General features: G+C 44.2%; 1 protein-coding gene across 4 annotated transcripts in view; it reads right to left on the bottom strand.

The window, feature by feature from the left end:
* Positions 1-507: 507 nt before the first annotated feature.
* ebf3a (EBF transcription factor 3a) overlaps positions 508-21,627 on the bottom strand; it is a 69,519-nt gene continuing 48,399 nt past the window's right edge. For 2 of the 4 annotated variants that reach the window (XM_085417214.1, XM_085417215.1), the window contains exons 12-16: positions 12,387-12,452; positions 9,079-9,241; positions 6,492-6,695; positions 5,837-6,007; positions 508-2,109 (exon numbers count right to left, since the gene is read on the bottom strand). In XM_085417214.1, the coding sequence (XP_085273340.1) occupies positions 2,078-2,109; positions 5,837-6,007; positions 6,492-6,695; positions 9,079-9,241; positions 12,387-12,452 (636 nt within the window). In that variant the 3' untranslated portion in view covers positions 508-2,077. The remainder of the gene's footprint in view (positions 2,110-5,836; positions 6,008-6,491; positions 6,696-9,078; positions 9,242-12,386; positions 12,453-21,627) is intronic. The other 2 variants (XM_085417216.1, XM_085417217.1) reach the window with 1 other exon arrangement.

Here is a 21,627-nt window from a genome sequence, read left to right as displayed (position 1 = left end):
GTCTTGAAGTTCTCCAGAGGCCTGGTAATGAACTAATCATGTGACTCAGGTTTGTAGGCCCAGTGTGACCTCTAAAACCTGCAGGACGGTGGCCCTTGACGCCTGGAGTTGGACACCTCGGTTGAAAACATGGACGAGGGGGATAAGGACTCCTGTTTAGGCTGGAGGCAGGATGGTGGTATGTTAGGGGACCAAACCTATCCTGGACACAGCTGGTTTCGTTCCTTCTTCTGCCACCAACAATCGTGTTATGCACAAACACATTTGTTCTTCTCTGACCTCATAAACATGAGCGTGCTTCTCTCCTCTGCTACATCAGGCTGGTTTATTTCTGCAGCTCAGTCTGCATCACTACTCCTGGATATAATGAGATCTTACTGTGTGGAGAGGCTGACCTTGAATATTAGGTTTAAGCACGTTGCAGTGATTGGTTGATTTTATTTGACATGCTCAGCTTTGACTGGCTTGTTTTTGTCTTTTATTTGAAGAAAGTGCTGGAGTCGATCAGAGCAACCTGCTGTCTTTATTCACTGTGAAGAAATCATTTCCAAACAGCCAAACAGTCATTGAACAAGAGTTACATTAAAAACAACTGAAACCAAACGAGTGGAGCTGATTGGACGTCAGCTTTGATTGACAGCACTATAAATGTGTGAAGACATTCATTTTTGTTTTTTAATACAAAACGATGGTTGTTTTTCAGTGTGGCAACACCACATACACACACATGTCTAAAACCCCATGAAGACGACATGATTTGACATTTATACAAAACAATCTCAGATATAAATACATATTTATAATCTGTATGTTACAAAAGAGTTTCCCTCGTGATTTTGGTGACGGGCGGGGCAGCGTGATCAACCACAGTGACGTATAAATATTCAGCCAGCTACAACTTTGGCAAAAATCACAAAACCCACAGAGAAAAACACACGGGGCGGGGCTTGAATGAATAGGAGGAGCTTTGGGGTTGTGGGAGGAGCTACGGTTAGAAAGACAACTCTGAACAAGAAGACAGACAGTTACAGTAGCGTATCAGGATGCAGGATTTTTTTTTTTTTTTAACAGCGCAAGCATAAAAAAAAATACAGACGTACAAGGGCGGGGCTAAAAGAAGAAGGGTGGGACTTCAAGGGACAAACTGATATTTTTCATTTATTGTTTTATCGTTGTGCTTTCAGAGGTCAGAAGTTTATGTGCTGAGGTTACTGAAACGATTAAAGGCCTCAAATTATTCCTGCTGCAATTTCTGATAAAATAAACACTGTTCATGGCAACATGGACGCCGCCGGATACTGCAACAGATTTTAGTGAATTCTCAGTGGAAGGAGCCTTTCATAGCTATGCTTCCTGTTCGTCCCCCCTGTTCTGAGTCTGGCAGCAGCAGAAGTAACAGGAACCTCCCTCGAACCTTCAGCCCAACTGAAATCAGTGCTGCTGCTTCTGTGTTCATCTCTCTTTTCTGAAACGTTCTTCAAATATGACACTTCAGTTTGGCTAAAGGTTGGCAAAGGTTTGATGATGAGATGTCCTGGATTATTTTAAAAAACAGGGAGTGTTCTGCCTCCCCCCACTGAGGTTCACCTGAACTCAGGTGCTTTCAGAGGTGTTTATCATGTCACTCATTGTCTGCTCCTCATCAGGGTGCTGATGAAGGGCACCATTAGCACCCCGATTGCTAGGTATGACAGACACACTGATAACTGTGTCCTGTAATTTGAAGCCTTTAATCTCACTCCTCTTTAGATTCCCATTTCTTCAACTAAGATTACATCACAAGCAGACTAAGTGAAGTCAAGTCTTAGATGTGACATCACAGTTTTTACATTGAATGACCCCGCCCCCAAACATAGAGTATAACATCAGAATAATTACAGACAGCTGAAAGCACCCGCAGAAAGCTGCTCTACAAAAAGTCCTTCTCAGGTTCTTCTTAGAGGCTCGGCCCAGTCGCAGACGACTGGCTGCTGCCGGAGGCCCCGCCTCCTTAGGCCACAGGTCCCTCCTCCTCTGAGGTGATTAGTGCTCGTGGCTGAGGGGGAGGAGACAGGTGAGGAACGAGGAGGAAGGTTTTCTACATGGGAGGAACGACGAGGCCGGACATGGCTGCAGAGAGACGAGGTTTGAATTCATTAATTATAAACATACAACAGAAATGATGTGTGTCACTGAGTGACAGCCAGGTGTGACACCTGCAGAGCAAACATCAGGTGTGGAAATTTCTTTATTCTATGTATTGATCACATGTTTTGACAATATCACTTTAGTAATAGTAGCATCACTTTATCACGTAGTTGTATGCATGTAGGATAGTATCACAAGTGGGCCTTGTGTTTATCACAGCTTCACAGCGGGGCCATTGTATGGGGCCAACACTGTCTGTGCTGTTGTGTAAATGCTTATGCTATTGTGAACTTTACACACATGGAGAGATGCCAAACTGCCTTTCATTGTTTTTGTAACAATGACAATAAAGAGCTATTCTATTCTATTCTATTCTATTCTATTCTATTCTATTCTATTCTATTCTATTCTTGTATGTGGTCAGAGACATCCAGGCACTGCGTGTAAGAGAGGTGACGGCTGGTCGTAATTCTCCTTGGGGGGAAGGTTCAAGGATGAGCTGAGCTGGGAGGTATAGGTCATATATAAGACGTGAGCGCCCATCTTCAGAGGCCGCTTTGGCGTTTGACCAGAGCGCTCTCTGCAGCATGTGATTAAACCCACTCGCTGAGCGTTTGCACTTTATTTAAACAACTTCCACAACAAAACAGAATTAATTAGATGAAAAAAAATATCAGTACTTTGCTCATGTTTGAATAAAGCTTTGCTCACACCATGTTTTTAATCCAGATGTTTCAGTGAGTGATGGTCTGGCCTGTATTCAGCTCAGTAATGGAGTCCAGGTTTGTTCATCGTCTGCAGATGTTTGTCCTAACCCTACAGTTTTGGTCCTTCCTCCCCCCCAAACCATCAGGATGCTGCTGTGACCTGTAGGCTGATAACCAATCAATCTCATGCTTAGCTCGTAGCATCCATGATGTCCCAACAGAATCTCTGTTTCTGATTGGTCAGACTACAGGACAGTCTCCACTTGGCCTCTGCACGTCTGAAAGGAGCGCCCTGCAGTTAGTCAGAGGAGGCGGCGGTTTTAATTGATCTCTAAATCTTTTCAGGAAGTCGTGAGACATGCACGATGAAATCTTATGCGCGTTTGCTTTTATGCTGCTATCTCGTTGAACTGTCGGCCTGGGGTGGCTCTAGCTCAGCGGGTAGAGCAGGTTGGCTAGTAATCAGAAGGCTGGTGGTTTGAGTCCTGGCTCCTTCAGTCTCTGTGTGTTAAAGTGACCTTGGGCAAGATACTGAACCCACAGCTGCTCTCGGTTCATCGAAGTGTGAATGGTCAGTTGGACGAGTCATGTAGAGTAAAAGTGCTGTGAAGGAAGAGTTTTACACTCTGACCTGTGAACCTCTCCATCAACCTCTGCTCACTGTACGAAAACACGTTCCACATTCAAACTGAGCAGATTTAACACTCCACGTGTTTCCAGAGGAACCTTTTCTGTCTCACATGAGTTTGAATTATTCGTTGCACTCTGGTTACAGCCTCCGACATGCTCCAGCGCAGGTTTCAGCAGCGACAGTCGTTACAGTGACACTACAGGATGTAGCAGAGCTGCATTTTCCACCTCAGCTGTGAAACATTTTAAGAAGACAGGAGAGGACGGCAGAAGCAAGGACAGTGAGACGAGCAGAGGAAGAGGAGGGGGGATTAGGGCACTGACGTGTATTCATAAAAGGACACACGGTAGAAGAAGACAACCACTGACACACACACAGGAAGCCTACAGTGAGCAAGTGTGTGTCAGTAAAAGCAGAAGGATGATGGGCTGCATCGTTCAGATGAGGAACGCTTTAGAGTAAAATGAAACGTAAGCCTTGGCTGTGTCAGTCAGGTTTGTAGCCACATGTCAAACTTCACCTGGACAGGCAAAATGGTTTTGATGATGCCGTCCTGGTTTGTGAGTCAGACATTTTTCCTGTTATTGATGGAGACACGCAACAGGATTCAGAAGAATGTGAGCTGACTCCAGGATGGTGGAAATGCCCCGGGGAGACAAAATCCCGTGCAATCCAGAGTGATTCATGGCTACAAATCCTCCCACGTACATCCCGTTTCACGGCGAGCTCAGCTCTAAATCTGCTCTCTTTGTTGTAGGAGAAGAAGAAGAAGGCCCACTGTCCATCTTGAGCAGTAAACCTTCACAGACCTCAGTAACCTCACCAGTGTGTTAAAGGGAAAGGTCACATGATGCTTCCCTGATGATGAACTGTTTATTTATTGTACAGTTTTCCTTCCTCCACACCGGAATGTCTCAGGACAGTCGGACTTGATCCGCAGCGTTTAAATAATCATGAGATGCCTCCTTCCTCTGATTTCAGGTGAGCTTTGCTTCTTTGATTCTGTGCACCGCCCTCCTTTGTCTTATGCAAACTAACCTAAAGTTGGATAAGCTGTTAACAAAACGGACAGTTTGTTGATGAAGAGACTGACTCCACCCACCTGTCCCTGTTGTGACTCGAATAAAACCTTAAAGAATCTGATGAGTTTTTAAAAACATCTGAGCTGAAAATGATGACACATCATTCCTCATTAGCTTCCTGTTAACGACAAAATGCATGTAGCAGCCCGCAGTTTAATTTACCAGCTCATTACACAAGCACGCACACACACACACATGTCTGTAGACTGACGCTTCACTCCTTCACAAAAACTGAAACGTTCTGGGATAAATGAAGCACATGTTCACAGAAACAAAACACAAGTAGTGATTTCAAAATGAAATTATTTTATAACAGCAACAACAACAATAATAATAATAATTAGAAACCACGTTGAAATGATGTCAGGATGAAATTGTTTCTCAGGTGCTCGTTTGAAGGTGAATCACTGATTTCATGCTCAGTTTCTGGCTGCTGCAGCTGCAACTATTAATAACATTCAAACTGTATTTACACATCACCCTGCAAATGGATCCACACACACACACACACACACACACACACACACACACACACACACACACACACACACACACACACTGTGGCCTTTCTGCCTCGGCGAAGGCGGAGAGCAACATGAATATTTAACACTCGACAAACCTCTCTGTCAGAAACACTGACATCACACACACTGGCTGCCAGAGTGTGTGCTTCCTGTGTGTGTGTGTGTTTAATGCATGTGGGCATGTGTGTTTAGAGGATGTATCTGTGGGTTGTAGTGAATAAAACATGCATTGGCCTGTCACTCTTCATGCAATACTAACAGGACTCGGGTTACCCACCTCGACCCAGCGTGTGTGTCTGTGTGTGTGTGTGTTCACTCCATTTACTCGTCTGTAGACATGTGGTTGTTTACAGAAGAGCAGATGAAACTGAATCAAACATCTGTTCAGCTTCATGTTACTCTCGAGGCTCACTCGCTTTAATTACACCACATCTACATGTTTAAAGACATGAATCTCCAAAAGTTGATTCTGTTAATCGTTAAACGTTTTCAGTGGGAGAAACGTTTCGTCGCTCCAGAGATTTACTTACCTGGATGATTGAGCATGCATAAAGACATAAAGACATGAAGGAATTTGAAAACAAAATATAAAAATATGAATGTACTATTTCGTTTTAATCATAAGCTTTGTTAGTCACAGGTTCAATCATACTACGATCAAAGTATGTCTTCAGTCCCGGGAAGTATTCTTTCTGTCCCTAACACTTCTACTGACTTCGGAAAGAAGGAGTTTTAATTTGTAGACTCAAGGAGCTGCTGTCTCACCTTGCAGCCCATTGGCGTTGTTGGCGGAGCAGTTGGGTGGAGGAGGAGGTGAAGCTGGCGGCCGAACGACGGGAGCAAAGGCGCTCTTCTGTTTGACGGCAGCCGAGAAGGAAAAAACTCCATGCGAGGAGTTACAGTTAGAGACGGCCATGGTGGGACTGGAGGGAACGACTGGAACACAGCAGGTCAGAAACCATTTTAACCAGTAACTGTGATGGGACAGTAAACTACACTCCGTTAACATGGTTAGCTCTGTCTTACATGAATGATGTACTATCCAGTCAATTCAATTCAGTTTTATTTACACAGCGCCAAATCATAACAACAGTCACCTCAAGGCGCTTTGTATTGTAGGTAGACCTTACAATAATACATACAGAGAAAAAACAACAATCAATCTCCCTCCCATTCTACTTTTAAATACTCTAGGAACAACAAGTAGACCTGCAGTGTGAGAGCGAAGTGCTCTAATAGGGTGATATGGTACTACAAGGTCATTAAGATAAGATGGGGCCTGATTACTACAAAGTTCAAAGATAGAGGACCAGCACTACAGGGATTAGTGTAATTAGTACGAGTAGTATTCCTTGTAGTGGTTGTAGTAGCACTGCTAGGAGTATTAGTAGTAGTGGGTGTAGTACTGTAGTACATTTACCTTGATACTTACTGCCGTAGGGTGAATTGGCTGAGGACCCGTTGAGGAAACCGGGTGATGTTGCCACCCCAAGGTTTGGCATGCCTGTGTTGCCGTAGCCATTCATGCTGTTGCTGACTGTGTTGCCATAGTTACTCTGTTGGGGGGTGGAGCTTGGTACATATCCTCGCGGTGACACACTGCTGGTGTTTCGACTGTAGCCGACTGGAAGAGAGTACAGTGTTAGTAACACTGCAGTATTACTAAGTGCAGTAAGCTAGTTTTATGCTAGATGAGGCTGCATGTAACTTTTCCCCAAAGGTGGAGTTTTCGGTACATGGAGGTTCCTCTCAGCAAGTATTTGAACTCCTAAACACTTTAGAACTGATAATGCAACATCCTGGTTTCACAGGCAGAGGAAACAGATGGTGGGCTGATCCCAGTTCTGCTGGAGATCCTTTGGAGCTGCTGGAGGGGGGTGGAGCCTACACCTGCTTTAATTGGGCAAGTGGCAGGGTACACCCTGGAGAGGTCCACCTTCCATCACAGGGCGAACACAGAGAGACATACAAGCATTCAACCCCAGCACCTTCTTGCTGTGAGGCGACAGTGCTAAACCACCACACCACCCACATACACATGCTCAGGAAGAGTGGAATTTGGAAAATCGTTCACATAATCGTTCATATGAGATTGGTCTTTCATATCACAACATCCTAGTAATGCGACCATCAACAATCCTTGCTGAACTTTGAGTAGTAGTAGTAGCCAATCAGATCCTAGAGTATGGACTTGAGTTCAGCAGACAGAGTGTAGTAAAGACAAACAGGAGGTGGAGCAGTTAAAATAAGAGAAAGGCCGCTTGATGTTTTTAATTCATCTGGTGACAGAGTGCTGGTGAATCTGAGTCTGGAAATGTGTGGTCCCAAAGCTGACGACAGTGGGTGGGGCTACAAGAGAAATTCATGAGGATTTGTAGATTTGCAGTGAAAGATTCTTCCTGCTGGGATCTCACAGAAAACTTGAACTACATGTCAAACTACATGTGGGACGGAGAGATTTCGCAGGTCTTTCCTCCCCACTGCTGTCAGACTCCATAATAAAGACTTTAACTGATCAAGCACACACATCCATACATATGCAATAATACTAAGTGCAATAATCCTTTCTGTCATCGTTGTATTTTTACTCAGTTGTATATAGTATTTGTATTTGTAAGGCAAGGCAAGGCAAGGCAAGTTTATTTGTATAGCACAATTCAACAACAAGGTGATTCAAAGTGCTTTACAGAGACATTAGAAACAAGAACAAATAAAAAGCATGATTTAAAATTGAATAAAACAAGCAAATAAACTAACTAACTAATTAACAAACAAACAAACAACAGTATATAAAATCAAAACAGATAAAATCAGAACAGTAGATAAGATCAGTAGTTAGTGTAAGTTTTGAAATTTAAGCTTAAAGTGTGGATTTGGTGCTTTATTCAAATGCAGCTGAGAACAGGTGAGTCTTCAACCTGGATTTAAATAAACTGAGTGTTTCAGCTGATCTGAGGCTTTCTGGGAGTTTGTTCCAGATATAAGGAGCATAAAAGCTGAATGCAGCTTCTCCGTGTCTGGTTCTGACTCTGGGAACTGATAAAAGACCGGATCCAGATGACCTGAGGGATCTGGAAGGTTCATACTGGGTCAGGAGGTCACTGATGTATTTTGGTCCTAAACCATTCAGAGCTTTATAGACCAGCATCAGAACTTTAAAGTCTATCCTCTGACGGACAGGCAGCCAGTGTAAAGACCTCAGAGCTGGACTGATGTGGTCCACTTTTTTGGTCTTTTTGTATTCTATTTTTATCTTATTGTATATTTATTTTATTTTATTCTACTGTATATAGTATTTTATTTTATTCTATTCTGTACAGTTGTGTACTGTATTTATTCTTATTGTATTCTAATTTTTGCCTCATAACTTTTGCACTGTCCACTTCCTGCTGTGACAAAACAAATTTCCCACGTGTGGGACTAATAAAGGTTATCTTATCTTATCTTATCTTAAACCTTTTGTGGTTCCTATAACACAGAAAAGGGGCACACTAGAGCTGAATCAGAACTGCTGAATGATCCAGAAGACTCCAGTTCTTCTCATGGTTTAACTCTTTGTTCATCCCTCTATTCCAGTCCATTCAATTTAGTTTTATTTAGGCAGCACCAAATAAGGTCCTTCATATTGTAAGGTAGATACCCTACATTAATACAGAGAAAGCCAAACAATCAGAAGACCCACTTTGAACAAGCACTTGGTGAGAGTGGGAAGGAAAAGCTTCTGTTTAACAGGAAGAAACATAAGGCATTATTTGGGATGGGGAGAGGCAGCTATCTGGGTGGGAGGAGGGAGACAGGACAAAGACACGCATGTCCATCAAAGTGACATTCAGCTCTGAGCTGGTCACAAATCTAACGCTCGGTGCACCAAAGTCCTTCTTAGTAGACTTAGTAGTAGACTCTGTAGAGTACTCGTAAAATGTGTCATGTGACCAGGGTTACCACAGCCACCCCTTTAATGTCACTTCTGCCCCCATCACCTGCAGGATTTATCGGGCCGCTCATACCTTGCGTTGTCTCAGAGACGTTGACGGCGAGCTGCCCGCTGAAAGAGTTGACTCCCATCATGCCATGGGAGGCGGTGTTGCCCAGCGATGGGATCTGGTTGTGGTTCCTGGGAACGCTGTAGAGCGCTTCAGCGATGTCTGCTGCTCGCTTCAAGATGATCTCCTGCAGAGCGGAAAGACACAGGAGCATTTAAATATCTGGATTCATGCAGCTGCAGAGACTCAGGAGGGAACATAATCACATAACATCTCTACTGGAAATGTGGAGAAACTATCATCCTAAAATTAAAACTCATGCATTAACACCAAAGGCAAGACTGATTAATTGAGAGTTGTGGTCACTTTGTTTCAGATGATAATGATAAATTACAATTAAACACCTGTAATACATTCCTGTGATATAATGTAAGGTATATTAAATCCCCCACTCGCCCCTGCGGGCGGTTTATCCTTCAAGCTCGGGTCCTCTACCAGAGGCCTGGGAGCTTGAAGGTCCTGCGCAGTATCTTAGCTGTTCCCAGGACCGCGCTCTTCTGGACAGAGATCTCCGATGTTGTTCCCGGGATCTGCTGGAGCCACTCACCTAGCTTGGGAGTCACCGCACCTAGTGCTCCGATTACCACTGGGACCACCGTCACCTTCACCCTCCTTCTTCCTGATGTTGCTGACATTCAGTATCGCTACATCGATCACTACAGCTGTCTTCTTCTGTTTGTCTACCACCACTATGTCCGGGACTTCCAGGCCGTACTCAGCACAGATGTTCCTGTACACTATGCCGGCCACTTGGTTATGGCGTTCCATGTATGCCTTGCCTGCTAGCATCTTGCACCCTGCTGTTATGTGCTGGATTGTCTCTGGGGCATCTTTACACAGCCTGCACCTGGGGTCTTGCCTGGTGTGATAGACCCCAGCCTCTATGGATCTTGTGCTCAGAGCTTGTTCTTGTGCTGCCATGATTAGTGCCTCTGTGCTGTCTTTCAGTCCAGCTTTGTCCAGCCACTGGTAGGATTTCTGGATATCAGCCACCTCCTCTATCTGCCGGTGGTACATACCGTGCAGGGGCCTGTCCTTCCATGATGGTTCCTCGTCTCCCTCCTCTTTCTTGGGTTTCTGCTGCCTGAGGTATTCACTGACCACACGGTTGGTTGGGGCCATCTTCCCAATGTATTCGTGGATGTTCGTTGTCTCATCCTGAACTGTGGTGCTGACACTCACCAGTCCCCGGCCCCCTTCCTTCCGCTTAGCGTACAGCCTCAGGGTGCTGGCCTTGGGTGAAACCCTCCATGCATGGTCAGGAGCTTCCTGGTCTTGATGTCAGTGGCTTCTATCTCCTCCTTTGGCCAGCTTATTATCCCAGCAGGGTACCTGATCACGGGCAGGTGTTGATGGCCCGGATCTTGTTCTTACCATTCAGCTGACTCCTCAGGACTTGCCTGACCCTCTGCAGGTACTTGTTGGTTGCAGCTTTCATAGCGACCTCTTCATGGTTCCCTTTTTTCTGTGGGATCCCCAGGTACTTGCAGCTGCCCTCAATGCCTGCAGTGTTGCCTTCTGGTAGTGAAATATAGTGAAAAACAGCAGAGTTCATGTTTTCTAACCCTAGCATGCAGTTTTCAGTCTAAGGCACTTTATTGTCTTTCTGTGATTTCTGATTTCAGTCAGTTTATTTTTGATTTTATCTCATCAGACTGAGGTCATTATATTGTTACTGCCACCATCTTTCTCTTCTTTGTCTTTTTTTCCAGTGTAATTGAGGGTAACGATCCACGATACTTCACTGACCAGCCTGCAGGGGGCACTCTGATGTCTGTCTGACATGCGCTAAAGATCCTGAGAGCGGCTCGTTATACTTAAACAGCTCAAGCCTCCAAAAACACACATGTTCAGTTTACACATACATAACACACACACAAACACACACACAGTTATTATTATTATCACTACATTAGGATTTACATTTGTTTACAGGCTCTGCACTCTGTTCAAGGTTACGCTTTCATTTCAATAGACCTGTGTGTGTGTGTGTGTGTGTGTGTGTGTGTGTGTGTGTGTGTGTGTGTGTGTGTGTGTGTGTGTGTGTGTGTGTGTGTGTGTGATTAACTGGTGGGTTGAGAAGCGTGTCGGAGAGACTCTGTTGGGGAGGATGGGGGATATAAAGAGCTCCCTCCTCCTCCTCCTCCTCCTCCTCCTCCTCCTCTGCCAGTGTTTCAGTGTTTCAGGAGGCTGTGACTCCTAAACCTGAAGGAGGTGGTGAGGAGGGGGAGGAGGAAGTCTGTCCTGTTTAATGAGTTTCATGTGAAATTAAAGAAGCTCCGGTTTGAACTGTGAGACAGTCTGATGATGATGTTATCAATAATCTGTGAAACATGATTATTGGTTGTGATTACGCTGACTGTCCTTACTGTGATTGGCCAATCCAGTAAAACTGCGTAAAAATGTTCACAAATATTCTCTCAGTCAGACTCGTGCAGCTCTTATGACAGTTTGTTTCCACTCATGTCCATGACGCTGAAGCAGCTCAAACCACTGAAGTGAAAACATGGTGACGTCTCAGAGCAAAAGGCGGTGCGCTGGTTTAGACACAATGACTGTAAGTAAAAGATGACATCACAGAGTTTTTGAAACCAGACGTGATAATGTGGATCAGTAGCGCTCTGCTGGACAGGTGGAGGTACTTCAGCTGTGTTTCGCTCTCAGCGTTCAGTTTGTCTTCATCCATTTGAGTGGTTGAATTCAATTCTGTGCCGGCTCTTATTTGGGTATAAAAACATGAATTCATTTTGTTGTTTGATGAATAAATAATGACATCATTCTTAGTTTGAAACACGTTTTGACAGATTACATTTTTTTTAAATTGTCTAATAAATCTGAAGCACTGTTTTCTGGGTTAACAGACACACGCTCACAGCTTGTTTCACTAAGTTTGTTCAGAGAGTTTAACTTAACAGTGAACACTTCCTATTTGTGTCGCCTCATTCTTTATTTTCTACTCATGTTCCTCCTCAAAGACTCAAAGATTCAAAAGGATTCAAACTGAAGCGGCGTCCTCGGTGTGCCGACGCCACATGACGTCGTGTATGTTGCACTTGCAGCCACAGCTCGTGCGCACACCTCGTCTCCGGTCAGCCTTTAGACTCAATATTGTGTGATCTACTGTACAATATAAAGCGCCTTGAGGCTTGTGATTTGGCGCTATATAAATAAAATTGAATTGAATATATCAACAAGAATCTGTTAATCAGGGTCACCTGCACAGGTAAACACACTGATGTCAGCTGATGTGTGTAGACAGGTGAGCAGCTTACCTGGTTATTATGAGGCATCCCGTAGAGCGCCTCCACCAGGTCTGCTGCTCTCTTCAACAGCACCTCCTGAAAGAAACAAAGGAGGAGGGGTGGTAGTGTGATACAACAGAAGAAGAAGAGGAGGACATGAGGTCAGTAACAAAAGCCGATGAAGTCGTGTTGCCAGTGTCACTTGTGAACAGGTGTGAACAGGCTGCAGGAACATTTTCAACAGCTCTAATGAATTCTGTTTAATATTATGTTATTCATATAGAACCAAAACGCAACAGCAACCACCTCCAGGTGCTTCATACTGTAAGGTAAAGACCCTACAACAACACAGCAAAACCCCAATAATCAAATGACCTATGAGCAGGAGCTTGGTGACAGTGAGAAGGAAAAACTCCCTTTTAACAGGAAGAAACCTGTGAAAATCCTCACAGTGTTACTGGAGGCCAAGGTAATGCCATCCAGAGTAAGAATCTGCTTAGATACCATATTTCTAAGATTTTCAGGGCCGAGTACAATAACCTCAGTTTGATCTGAAGTAAGAAGCAGAAAGTTAGCGGCCATCCAGGTCTTTATGTCTTTAAGACATTCCTGCAGTTTAACTCATTGGTGTGTGTTATCTGGCTTCATGGACAGATAGAGCTGGGTGTCATCTGCATAGAGAATGCATGCAGTGCAGAGATCAGTAACAATCACAGCTTGTAAACATCAGCAGGGGTCCCTCTGTTTCTGTGTGTTTGTACCTGAACTGGAAGATTTAAACAGTGTTTATGTTAATCAGAGCTCAGTTACACCTCACAGAGCACACACACACACACACACACACACACACACACACACACACACACACACACACACACACACACACACACACACACACACACTGGGCCTCTTAAAAACTGAAGCATTTCACTTCAATGAGCAGTTTTAGTGTTAAAACTGCTCATTGAGCCCAATAAACCGCTGCCACTGTGTGTGTGTGCATGCATGTTTGTGTGTGTGTGTGTGCATGTTTGTGTGTGTGTGTGAGTGTGTGTTCGTGTGCGTGTAATCAGGCAGTGACAGAACAATGCTTCATTTAGTCTTTATCTTAATTAAACACACTCTCAGTTAATCTGCTGCTTTCCATTACAAACTTCTTCAGGAGGCTTTTCAATTAACCCCGCCCCCTTCATCCTCTTCCTCGCCTCTTCCTCCTCTCCTCCATCCCTGCGTCCGTCCACTCTGCTTTTCTCCATGCTCTGTTCATTCTATCCCTCCTTCTAATTGTTGCCCATCAATCACTCCTTCTTTTTCTCTTTACCCTGCATGCATTTTCTCTCTTTTCTCTTCTTCTCTTTCCTCTAATCCTCCTTTGTTCTCACTTCTTCTCCATTTTTCTCCTTTTTCTTGTTTTCCCCCCCTCATCCTTCCTCTCTTGCTCCCTTTCTCTCTCCGCTGTCCTTTCACCGTTACAAATATCATTTCTTGGATCACAAATAAATGTTATGAACTGTGATTTACGGCCAGTTTTACACACTGTGACTGTCTGACTGTCAGGTTACTGCCAGCCCAGCTCTGTGTGTGTGTGCTACGCACACCGTGAGAGGGGAAGTCATTTCTGTGAAGGAGCTTTCAGCCTCCGATCATCTTTAATCTGCTCATTTATGCAGAGCAACGTTCCAGTGTGTCGACACACTCACACACACACACACTGTGTTTATAGAGACAAATGAAAGCCTCATTATTACAAGTGTTTCGCTGTTACGCCGTCACATGACGAGCACCTCTCTGCACACACATGAACGAGGTTAGAGCTGGAGGGCGGGATGTCATCACCGAGGAGGAAACCAATTATTCTTTTAACTCAACACACACACACACACGCACACACACACACACACACACACACACACACACACACGCGCACACACACGCACACACACACACACGCGCGCACACACACACACACACACACACACACACACACACACGCGCACACGCACACACACACACACACACACACACGCGCACACACACGCACACACACACGCGCACACACACACACACGCGCACACACACACACACACACACACACACACACACACACACGCACACACACACACACACACACACACACACACACACACGCACACACACACACGCACACACACACACACACACACACACACACACACACACACACACACACACACACACACACAGACGAACTGATCCTGTCTTTAAGCTCCAGCAGCAGGAGATGAACTTTAATATCTGAAACATGATGAATAATTACACTGAGATGAAAAAGTCTGAATAAATAAGATCACAAAGGATCAAATCAAATCCTCCCTGTGATCACGACAGCCTCCATCTGCACAAACTAAAGAGTGGAGCCCGTCATTATAAATTAACCCTGAAAACACCCACCTAATAGTTTTTTCTGAATAAAAGAGTTATTTTTTTTCTGTGTTTACCAGTCTGAGTAAATGAGGTAAACAGCAGGTGGAGCTCACTGTTCATGCAGACAAAGAATGAAAACTGTCGAAGCTCCAAACTTTCTTTTATCTGCATGACTGATGAGAAAAGTCAGAGCGACACCTGCGTGACTGGCCGGGCGTCTTTTCAGGTGAAGAACCTGTGGCGCTGCGAGTCTTTTCACCGAGATTCATGAACAAATGTAGAAACTGTAAAAACTAACACTGAGCTCGCTGCTGTACAAGAAAGAAAATAACGGCTTTTTGGCCTTCATCAGCTGCTTTGGCAGTAAAGCTGACCGAGCTTCGAAGAAGCTTCAAACGGACTGAAGCTCTGACACAGTGATTAAACTTGACTTACACGCTGCTCCCCGACTCATCACAGAAACAAATCAGCGAGTCACAGCGGCGAACTAGACTGACATGCATCGATTAGATTGAGATGGACCCCCGGCTGACCTGTGCCACGTGGTCACACAGAAGAAACTCTGGCAATCGGCTGGTCATCTCCTGAAAGTGAAATGCAATCGATGAGCAACTGCAGAATTTTCTGGGCTGTGGATCCACATCACACCACACACAGGTGATGATGTCACAGGTTTCATTTCTCAGAAGCTTCAGTGTCACATGATTCATGTAAACCATCAATCACTCGCTGCTCCACTTTGACTTCTGCCATCATTTGCAGGGTTCACTCAGTATTTTCCAAATATTGCAGTTGGCTCCCTTTAGCCCAGGGGCGTTCTAGCCCATCTTTGGGGGTGCTGAAGCCACCCCAAAATGAATCAGAGCACCCAAAGATTTCTTACTTTTTTTTGACAATATTTGCTGTTTGTGTGACACGCTACTAAAAATATAAAAACCATACAGTACTTGGTTGGTACGTAATATTTTAACAACAAAAGTATAGATAACCCCCCCTTCCATAATGGATTGTTCCAGCTCTCCCCTGCTCTGGCTCTAGCGCCCTTTCTGCCAGAGCTGAGACGCAGCGGAGCGGAGCTGTGAGTGCCTGGCTTAAAACAGGACATGTTAGATGCATTTAGCCTTCAGTTACTCTTTATATAGTTGGTAGGAGTCAGACCATGTTTCTTTTTGACTGAAAAACATTACACCAGGTAACCTGCAGTGTTGAAAACGTGTTTTCCGACGATGTTTGCTGCCCTACAATCCATCCTGCTCTGTAGTAAAATCAGCGATATTTGACAGTCCTGTTGCTAACATTGAAATGTATCCAGCCTATTTAAAATCTAAAACTTAAAATTATCCATAGCCTGCTGTTGTTACCACTGTCCTGTTTGAAATGGAAGGAGAGAAGCTGCTTATTTTGTCATATGTGCCGATATTAAACCCAAGGTACTAAGTAGCTAACTAACTGAATGCCCATAAACCTTATAACTCCTGTTGTGTGTGTGTGTGTGTGTGTGTGTGTGTGTGTGTGTGTGTGTGTGTGTGTGTGTGTGTGTGTGTGTGTGTGTGTGTGTGTGTGTGTGTACAGATAGACAGCCAGGTTCATAAGGGATATGAGGAAAAATTTTTTTAAAAAGGAGCCACATTCAGGTAAAAGTGGGTTGAAACATTTTGAGCCTCTTTAACAACATCCCAACATAACATTATCATTGATCGGGGAGATTAAAATTAATGATATATTTTTATGTGGTTCAGCCACAGCTCTACTGAAACCTCAGCCAGTAACAGGTCGGCCAACTTTTGGACCGTCCAGTTGTCTGTATGACTGCTGCAGTACGTGCATCACATTTGCTCACTATCAGAAAGAGCCAAACAGCCCTGGTGGAGCGAGGAGCTGTAAAGAGAAGCAGATGCTCTGTTTCTACAAATGTTTTAAGCTTGTTTCAAAGATTCTGTACTGCAGCTTTAAATGTTTTCCAAAAGCACACAGACACTTATCAGTGTTTCTCACACTTGTTACAGTGTGGACCACCTGAGAAAAGGTCAAGCTGTCCTAAAGCATGAAACTCATAAATCTTACAACACAAAATTATTATTATTAAATTAGTAAAATTAGCATCTGCAGTAAAGATTTTTTCATACATTGTATACATTCTACCACAGGCAAAGCTGCCTCCATATTTATAGTTTTTATTAATATTTGGTAATAATTTATTTGTAATAATTTATTCTGTGGCGGGAGTGTTTTTTATGTATCTGTATTATATTATACAAACACATTAAAAGTGAACCTCTGTCCAAAAAATGCACTCAGTTTACTTCTTACTCACTATGAGCATCATTCATCATTCTCCCAGTAATTAAGGTTAGGATATGTATTTTTTTTATTCCAATCCATTCTTCTTTTGCAGCATTTAATAACCTTTATCACTTCTCCAACTCCAACCCCCGGCGCATGTGGCAAGGACTCCAGACCATCACAGACTACAGGACCACCAAACCCTCCCCCGCATCCTCTGATGTCTCCTTCCTCAACGAGCTCAACAACTTTTATGCTCGTTTTGAGCGAGGGAACCCCACAACCACAACCAAAGCAGACATGACGCCAGACCACCAACCTATGACTCTCTCCCCCACCGATGTAGGAGCGGTGCTGAGCAGTATCAATGTCTACAAGGCTGCAGGCCCTGATGGCATCCCCGGGCGTGTTCTCAGAGCATGCTCTGGGGAGCTTGCAGGAGTGCTCACAGACATATAAAACCTGTCCTTGGCCCACGCTGTGGTACCGGCCTGCTTCAAATCCACCTCCATCGTCCCGATACCCAAAAACTCCAACCCATCTTGCCTCAATGACTACCGCCCAGTAGCACTCACCCCCATCATCACAAAGTGCTTAGAGCAGCTGGTCCTAGCACACTTGTTGTGTCCTCCTGTCTCCCCCCCACCCTGGACCCCCACCAATTCGCATACCGCCAGAACAGGAGCACAGAGGATGCAGTCTCCATCGCACTGCACTCTGTCCTCTCACACCTGGACAACAACAACACCTACGCCAGAATGCTGTTTATAGACTTCAGTTCAGCATTCAATACAATCCACCCCTCACAGCTCATCAGGAAACTGACAGGCCTGGGTATCAGTTCCCTCATCTGCAAATGGTTACTGGACTTCCTGACCAACCGCCCCCAACATGTCCGGCTGGATAACCGCTGCTCATCTACCATCACGATGAACACCGGTGTACCACAAGGCTGTGTGATGAGCCCTTTCCTCTACTCCCTCTTCACCCACGACTGCAGACCTGCTGATGGTTCCAACACCATCATTAAGTTTGCAGATGACACCACGGTGATTGGCCTCATCAGTGACAACGATGAGGCCGCCTACAGGGAGGAGGTGGATCGTCTGGCTGAGTGGTGCGACAGAAACAACCTGCTGCTTAACACCGAGAAGACCAAGGAGCTCATCGTGGACTACAGGAGGAATGCTGACCCACATCCACCCATCCACATTAAGGGGACGGCTGTGGAGCGTGTGAGCAGCTTCAAGTTCCTGGGAGTCCACATCTCCGAGGATCTCACCTGGACGACCAACTGCTCCAAGCTGGTCAAGAAGGCTCACCAGCGCCTCTTCTTCTTGAGGACTCTGAGGAAGAACCACCTGTCCTCAGACATCCTGGTGAACTTCTATCTCTGCACCATCGAGAGCATCCTGACCAACTGTATAACAGTCTGGTACGGGAACTGCTCTGCCTCGGACCGGAAGGCGTTGCAGAGGGTCGTGAAAACTGCCCAGCGCATCGCCGGAGCACCACTTCCTGCCATAAAAGACATCTACAGGAAGCGGTGTCTGAAAAGGGCTGGGAAAATCATCAAAGACCCCAGTCACCCATCACATGGACTCTTCACCCTCCTGCCCTCTGGGAGGCGCTACAGGAGCCTCCGGACTAAGACCACCAGGTACCGGAACAGCTTCTTCCCCACAGCTGTCAGACTCCTGAACTCTGCCTCCTGACATCTGACCCACGTTAACACATGGACTGAACATACACACACACACAATGGACAACTGTACCCTCAAACACACAATAATAACATGGACTGAACCACCACTCACAACCACCAGCACTTTATATAGCCTCTGTAGAAACTATCTACACCCTCACTTATCTTAACTGCACTACTGTATAGCTCTGTGTAAACAATCATTCTGTACATACGATAATTTTTAATCCTACAACTGTTTACAACTTGCATAGTTCCCATTTCTGTATAGCTGTATATCCCAGATTCTGTAAAGTTATTTATTTCATATTCTGTATAGTTTTTCATATTTATATCCTGTTCATAGCCTGTACATAGCTTGTACTCACTACAGCCTGTACATACTTATAGTTATAGAATATTCACAACATACTTCATACCGTGTACATTATAACATACCATAATAGACCCATTTCTGTAATATACTCACATATCTATATTATTGCTAATATATATTGTAATATATCTATATCACTAAAGCACTTCTGGATGGATGCAAACTGCATTTCGTTGCCTTGTACCTGTGCATGTGCAATGACAATAAAGTTGAATTCTATTCTATTCTATTTGATGGTTTTGTTACAGACTTTTCAAAAAAGTGTTTTTCTTTTCTTTCACAAATGTGGGATTAAATTGTGTTAAAATGTACAAAACAGTGAAGTCATGTTTTGTGACGAGGACCCAGGCTCAGAGAGACTTGATGAATTTAAGAATCTTAAGATTTAATAAAGAAATTTACAGACTTGCAAAGAGATGGTAAAATTATGATGACTGATAACGAAGACGAAGACAGCAGACGACAAGGACAGGGAGGAACAGGGGTTTAAATGCACCAAGGAGACAGTCAGAGAGACAACTGGAAAACTGGAGACATTTAAGGATGACAGAGTAAAGTTTATCTTGCCTGGCTGGGCAGCTCTCTGGGTGCTCAGCACCACCAAAGCTCTGATCCTAGAATTGCCTCGCTTTAGCCTACAAACCGGATTCACGGCTTCCGCAAACCGAGCCGTGGATCTGTTCCCTACAAACAAACACGTGTCTCTGTGATTACTGCAGCCGCAACACAAACTAACCCCAAAATCTGATGAGTAGGAAAACAGAGAAAAGCAAAACTCTTTGAGTTCCTTTACTTCAAACCGCTCTCACAACCTTCCTTCTCACTGAGGACTTCCACACAGAAGGCTTTTACAGAAACATCAGATAATCCTGGATGAGCCCCATTTTTCAGCCTGAAAGTGCAGAGAGCCCTGACCTCTGTAGACACTAAATAATAACAGCAGCGTATTTCAGCGACAAACGAGTGATGTTAGCAGCGCACAGGGATGTTGGTCAAAACTCTGTAACCCTCAGAAGCAGCTGAAGCTGAGTGGAGCTCATTCAGGGAGGTTTCCCACTGAGACGGGGTTTCTGAAAGCTTAACCAAACATCTGGATCCACCTTCTGATCCACATCCAGGAATTAATTGGCTCCTCAGGTCAGCGGTCCCCAACCTTTTTTTGCGCTACGGACCGGTTTATGTCGGACAATATTTTCACGGACTGGCCTTTAAGGTGTCGCGGATAAATACAACAAAGTAAAACCAGTACCGGTACCAAAAAAACACGATTTATTCAAAACACACAGGAAAAGACCCAGGGAAACCGAGTTAATGATAAAAATGATAACAAAAAACAACGCTAAAAACCAACTATCACACCCCAGCCTCAACTCGCAGCCCGGTACCAAACGACTCACGGACCAGTACTGGTCTACACTGAAAAAAAGGGACTGGCCATCTCTTGGATTTATATTAGCATCTTGCGTGTATTTAACACAAGTACCTCATGTTTTAAGGTTAGGTGTAACTATTTAGTGTAGAAACTACATGATATGCAGAGAAGGTACATTAATTTGTTCATATCACGTTCAAGTGAAGTAAGACAATAATGAAGCAATGTCAAATCTCGCGATATCGCACGTAATTTCATCTTGCGTTCTTTTGATCGTGGGTGAGGACTGCCGCCATCTCAGTAACGTCGTGCTGCCCGCCACTACTTTTTTGGTAAGTTGCTGCCTGCCACTACTTTTTTTTTGGTATATATGTTGATTTTCTGAATGAATATTTTCAAAATTACACCCAAATGTGGTTTAATGTATAGTGTGTCACCATGTAACGTTAACGTTAAATAAAGAATTGGCGCGTTTTCATTTGAATTTTTTTTTTGACAAGGAGCCGTTAAGTTGCAATTAACTTAACTCTAACATTGTTTGGTCTTGAATTTCAATTAGTTTGCAAAATGACTGTTCAGTTACATTATTCAACAGTGTGTATTGCACCGTGGTGAGATTTTGGCTACGTCCACGCATACACGGGTATTTTTGAAAACGGAGATTTTCCGTTTTCGTTTTAAAAAATAATCCCGTCCACACATAAAGGCAGAAATGAAGGAAAACGCTATTATTTCAATTTCAATTCAATTCAATTCAATTTTATTTATATAGCGCCAAATCACAACAAAAGTCGCCTCAAGGCGACTTTTGTTGCTGCTTTGAACATCCCAAAGCAGCAGGTGGCGATATATGCCTAACCGTGCAGAAATGTTGGCCAATCAGAAGTCTAGAAGCCTCGGTGGGAAAAAGTAAACAAAGCTGGGGCATAGAAGCGGAACCAAGTCGTATGTGTGGAGGGACAGTAACTGTGTGTATATGTAAGCATTTAAGCACTGCAGAGAGTAGAATTAACAGTATTGTAGAAATTCATTTCACCGAAACAATAACGTGGCGCACAGTGTGACGTAGCCTTTGACTATCAAACCACCTCTGCTAATGTAATCGGCGGCATTAAGTTAGCTTACGCCCCTC

The sequence above is a fragment of the Rhamphochromis longiceps genome, linkage group LG8 (assembly GCF_057381845.1).
Source record: "Rhamphochromis longiceps isolate RC_006_pf linkage group LG8, R_longiceps_female_GT1.1, whole genome shotgun sequence".
Lineage (NCBI taxonomy): Eukaryota > Metazoa > Chordata > Actinopteri > Cichliformes > Cichlidae > Rhamphochromis > Rhamphochromis longiceps.
Note: the sequence above shows the minus strand (reverse complement) of the source record. Positions and strands in the feature narration are given on the sequence as shown.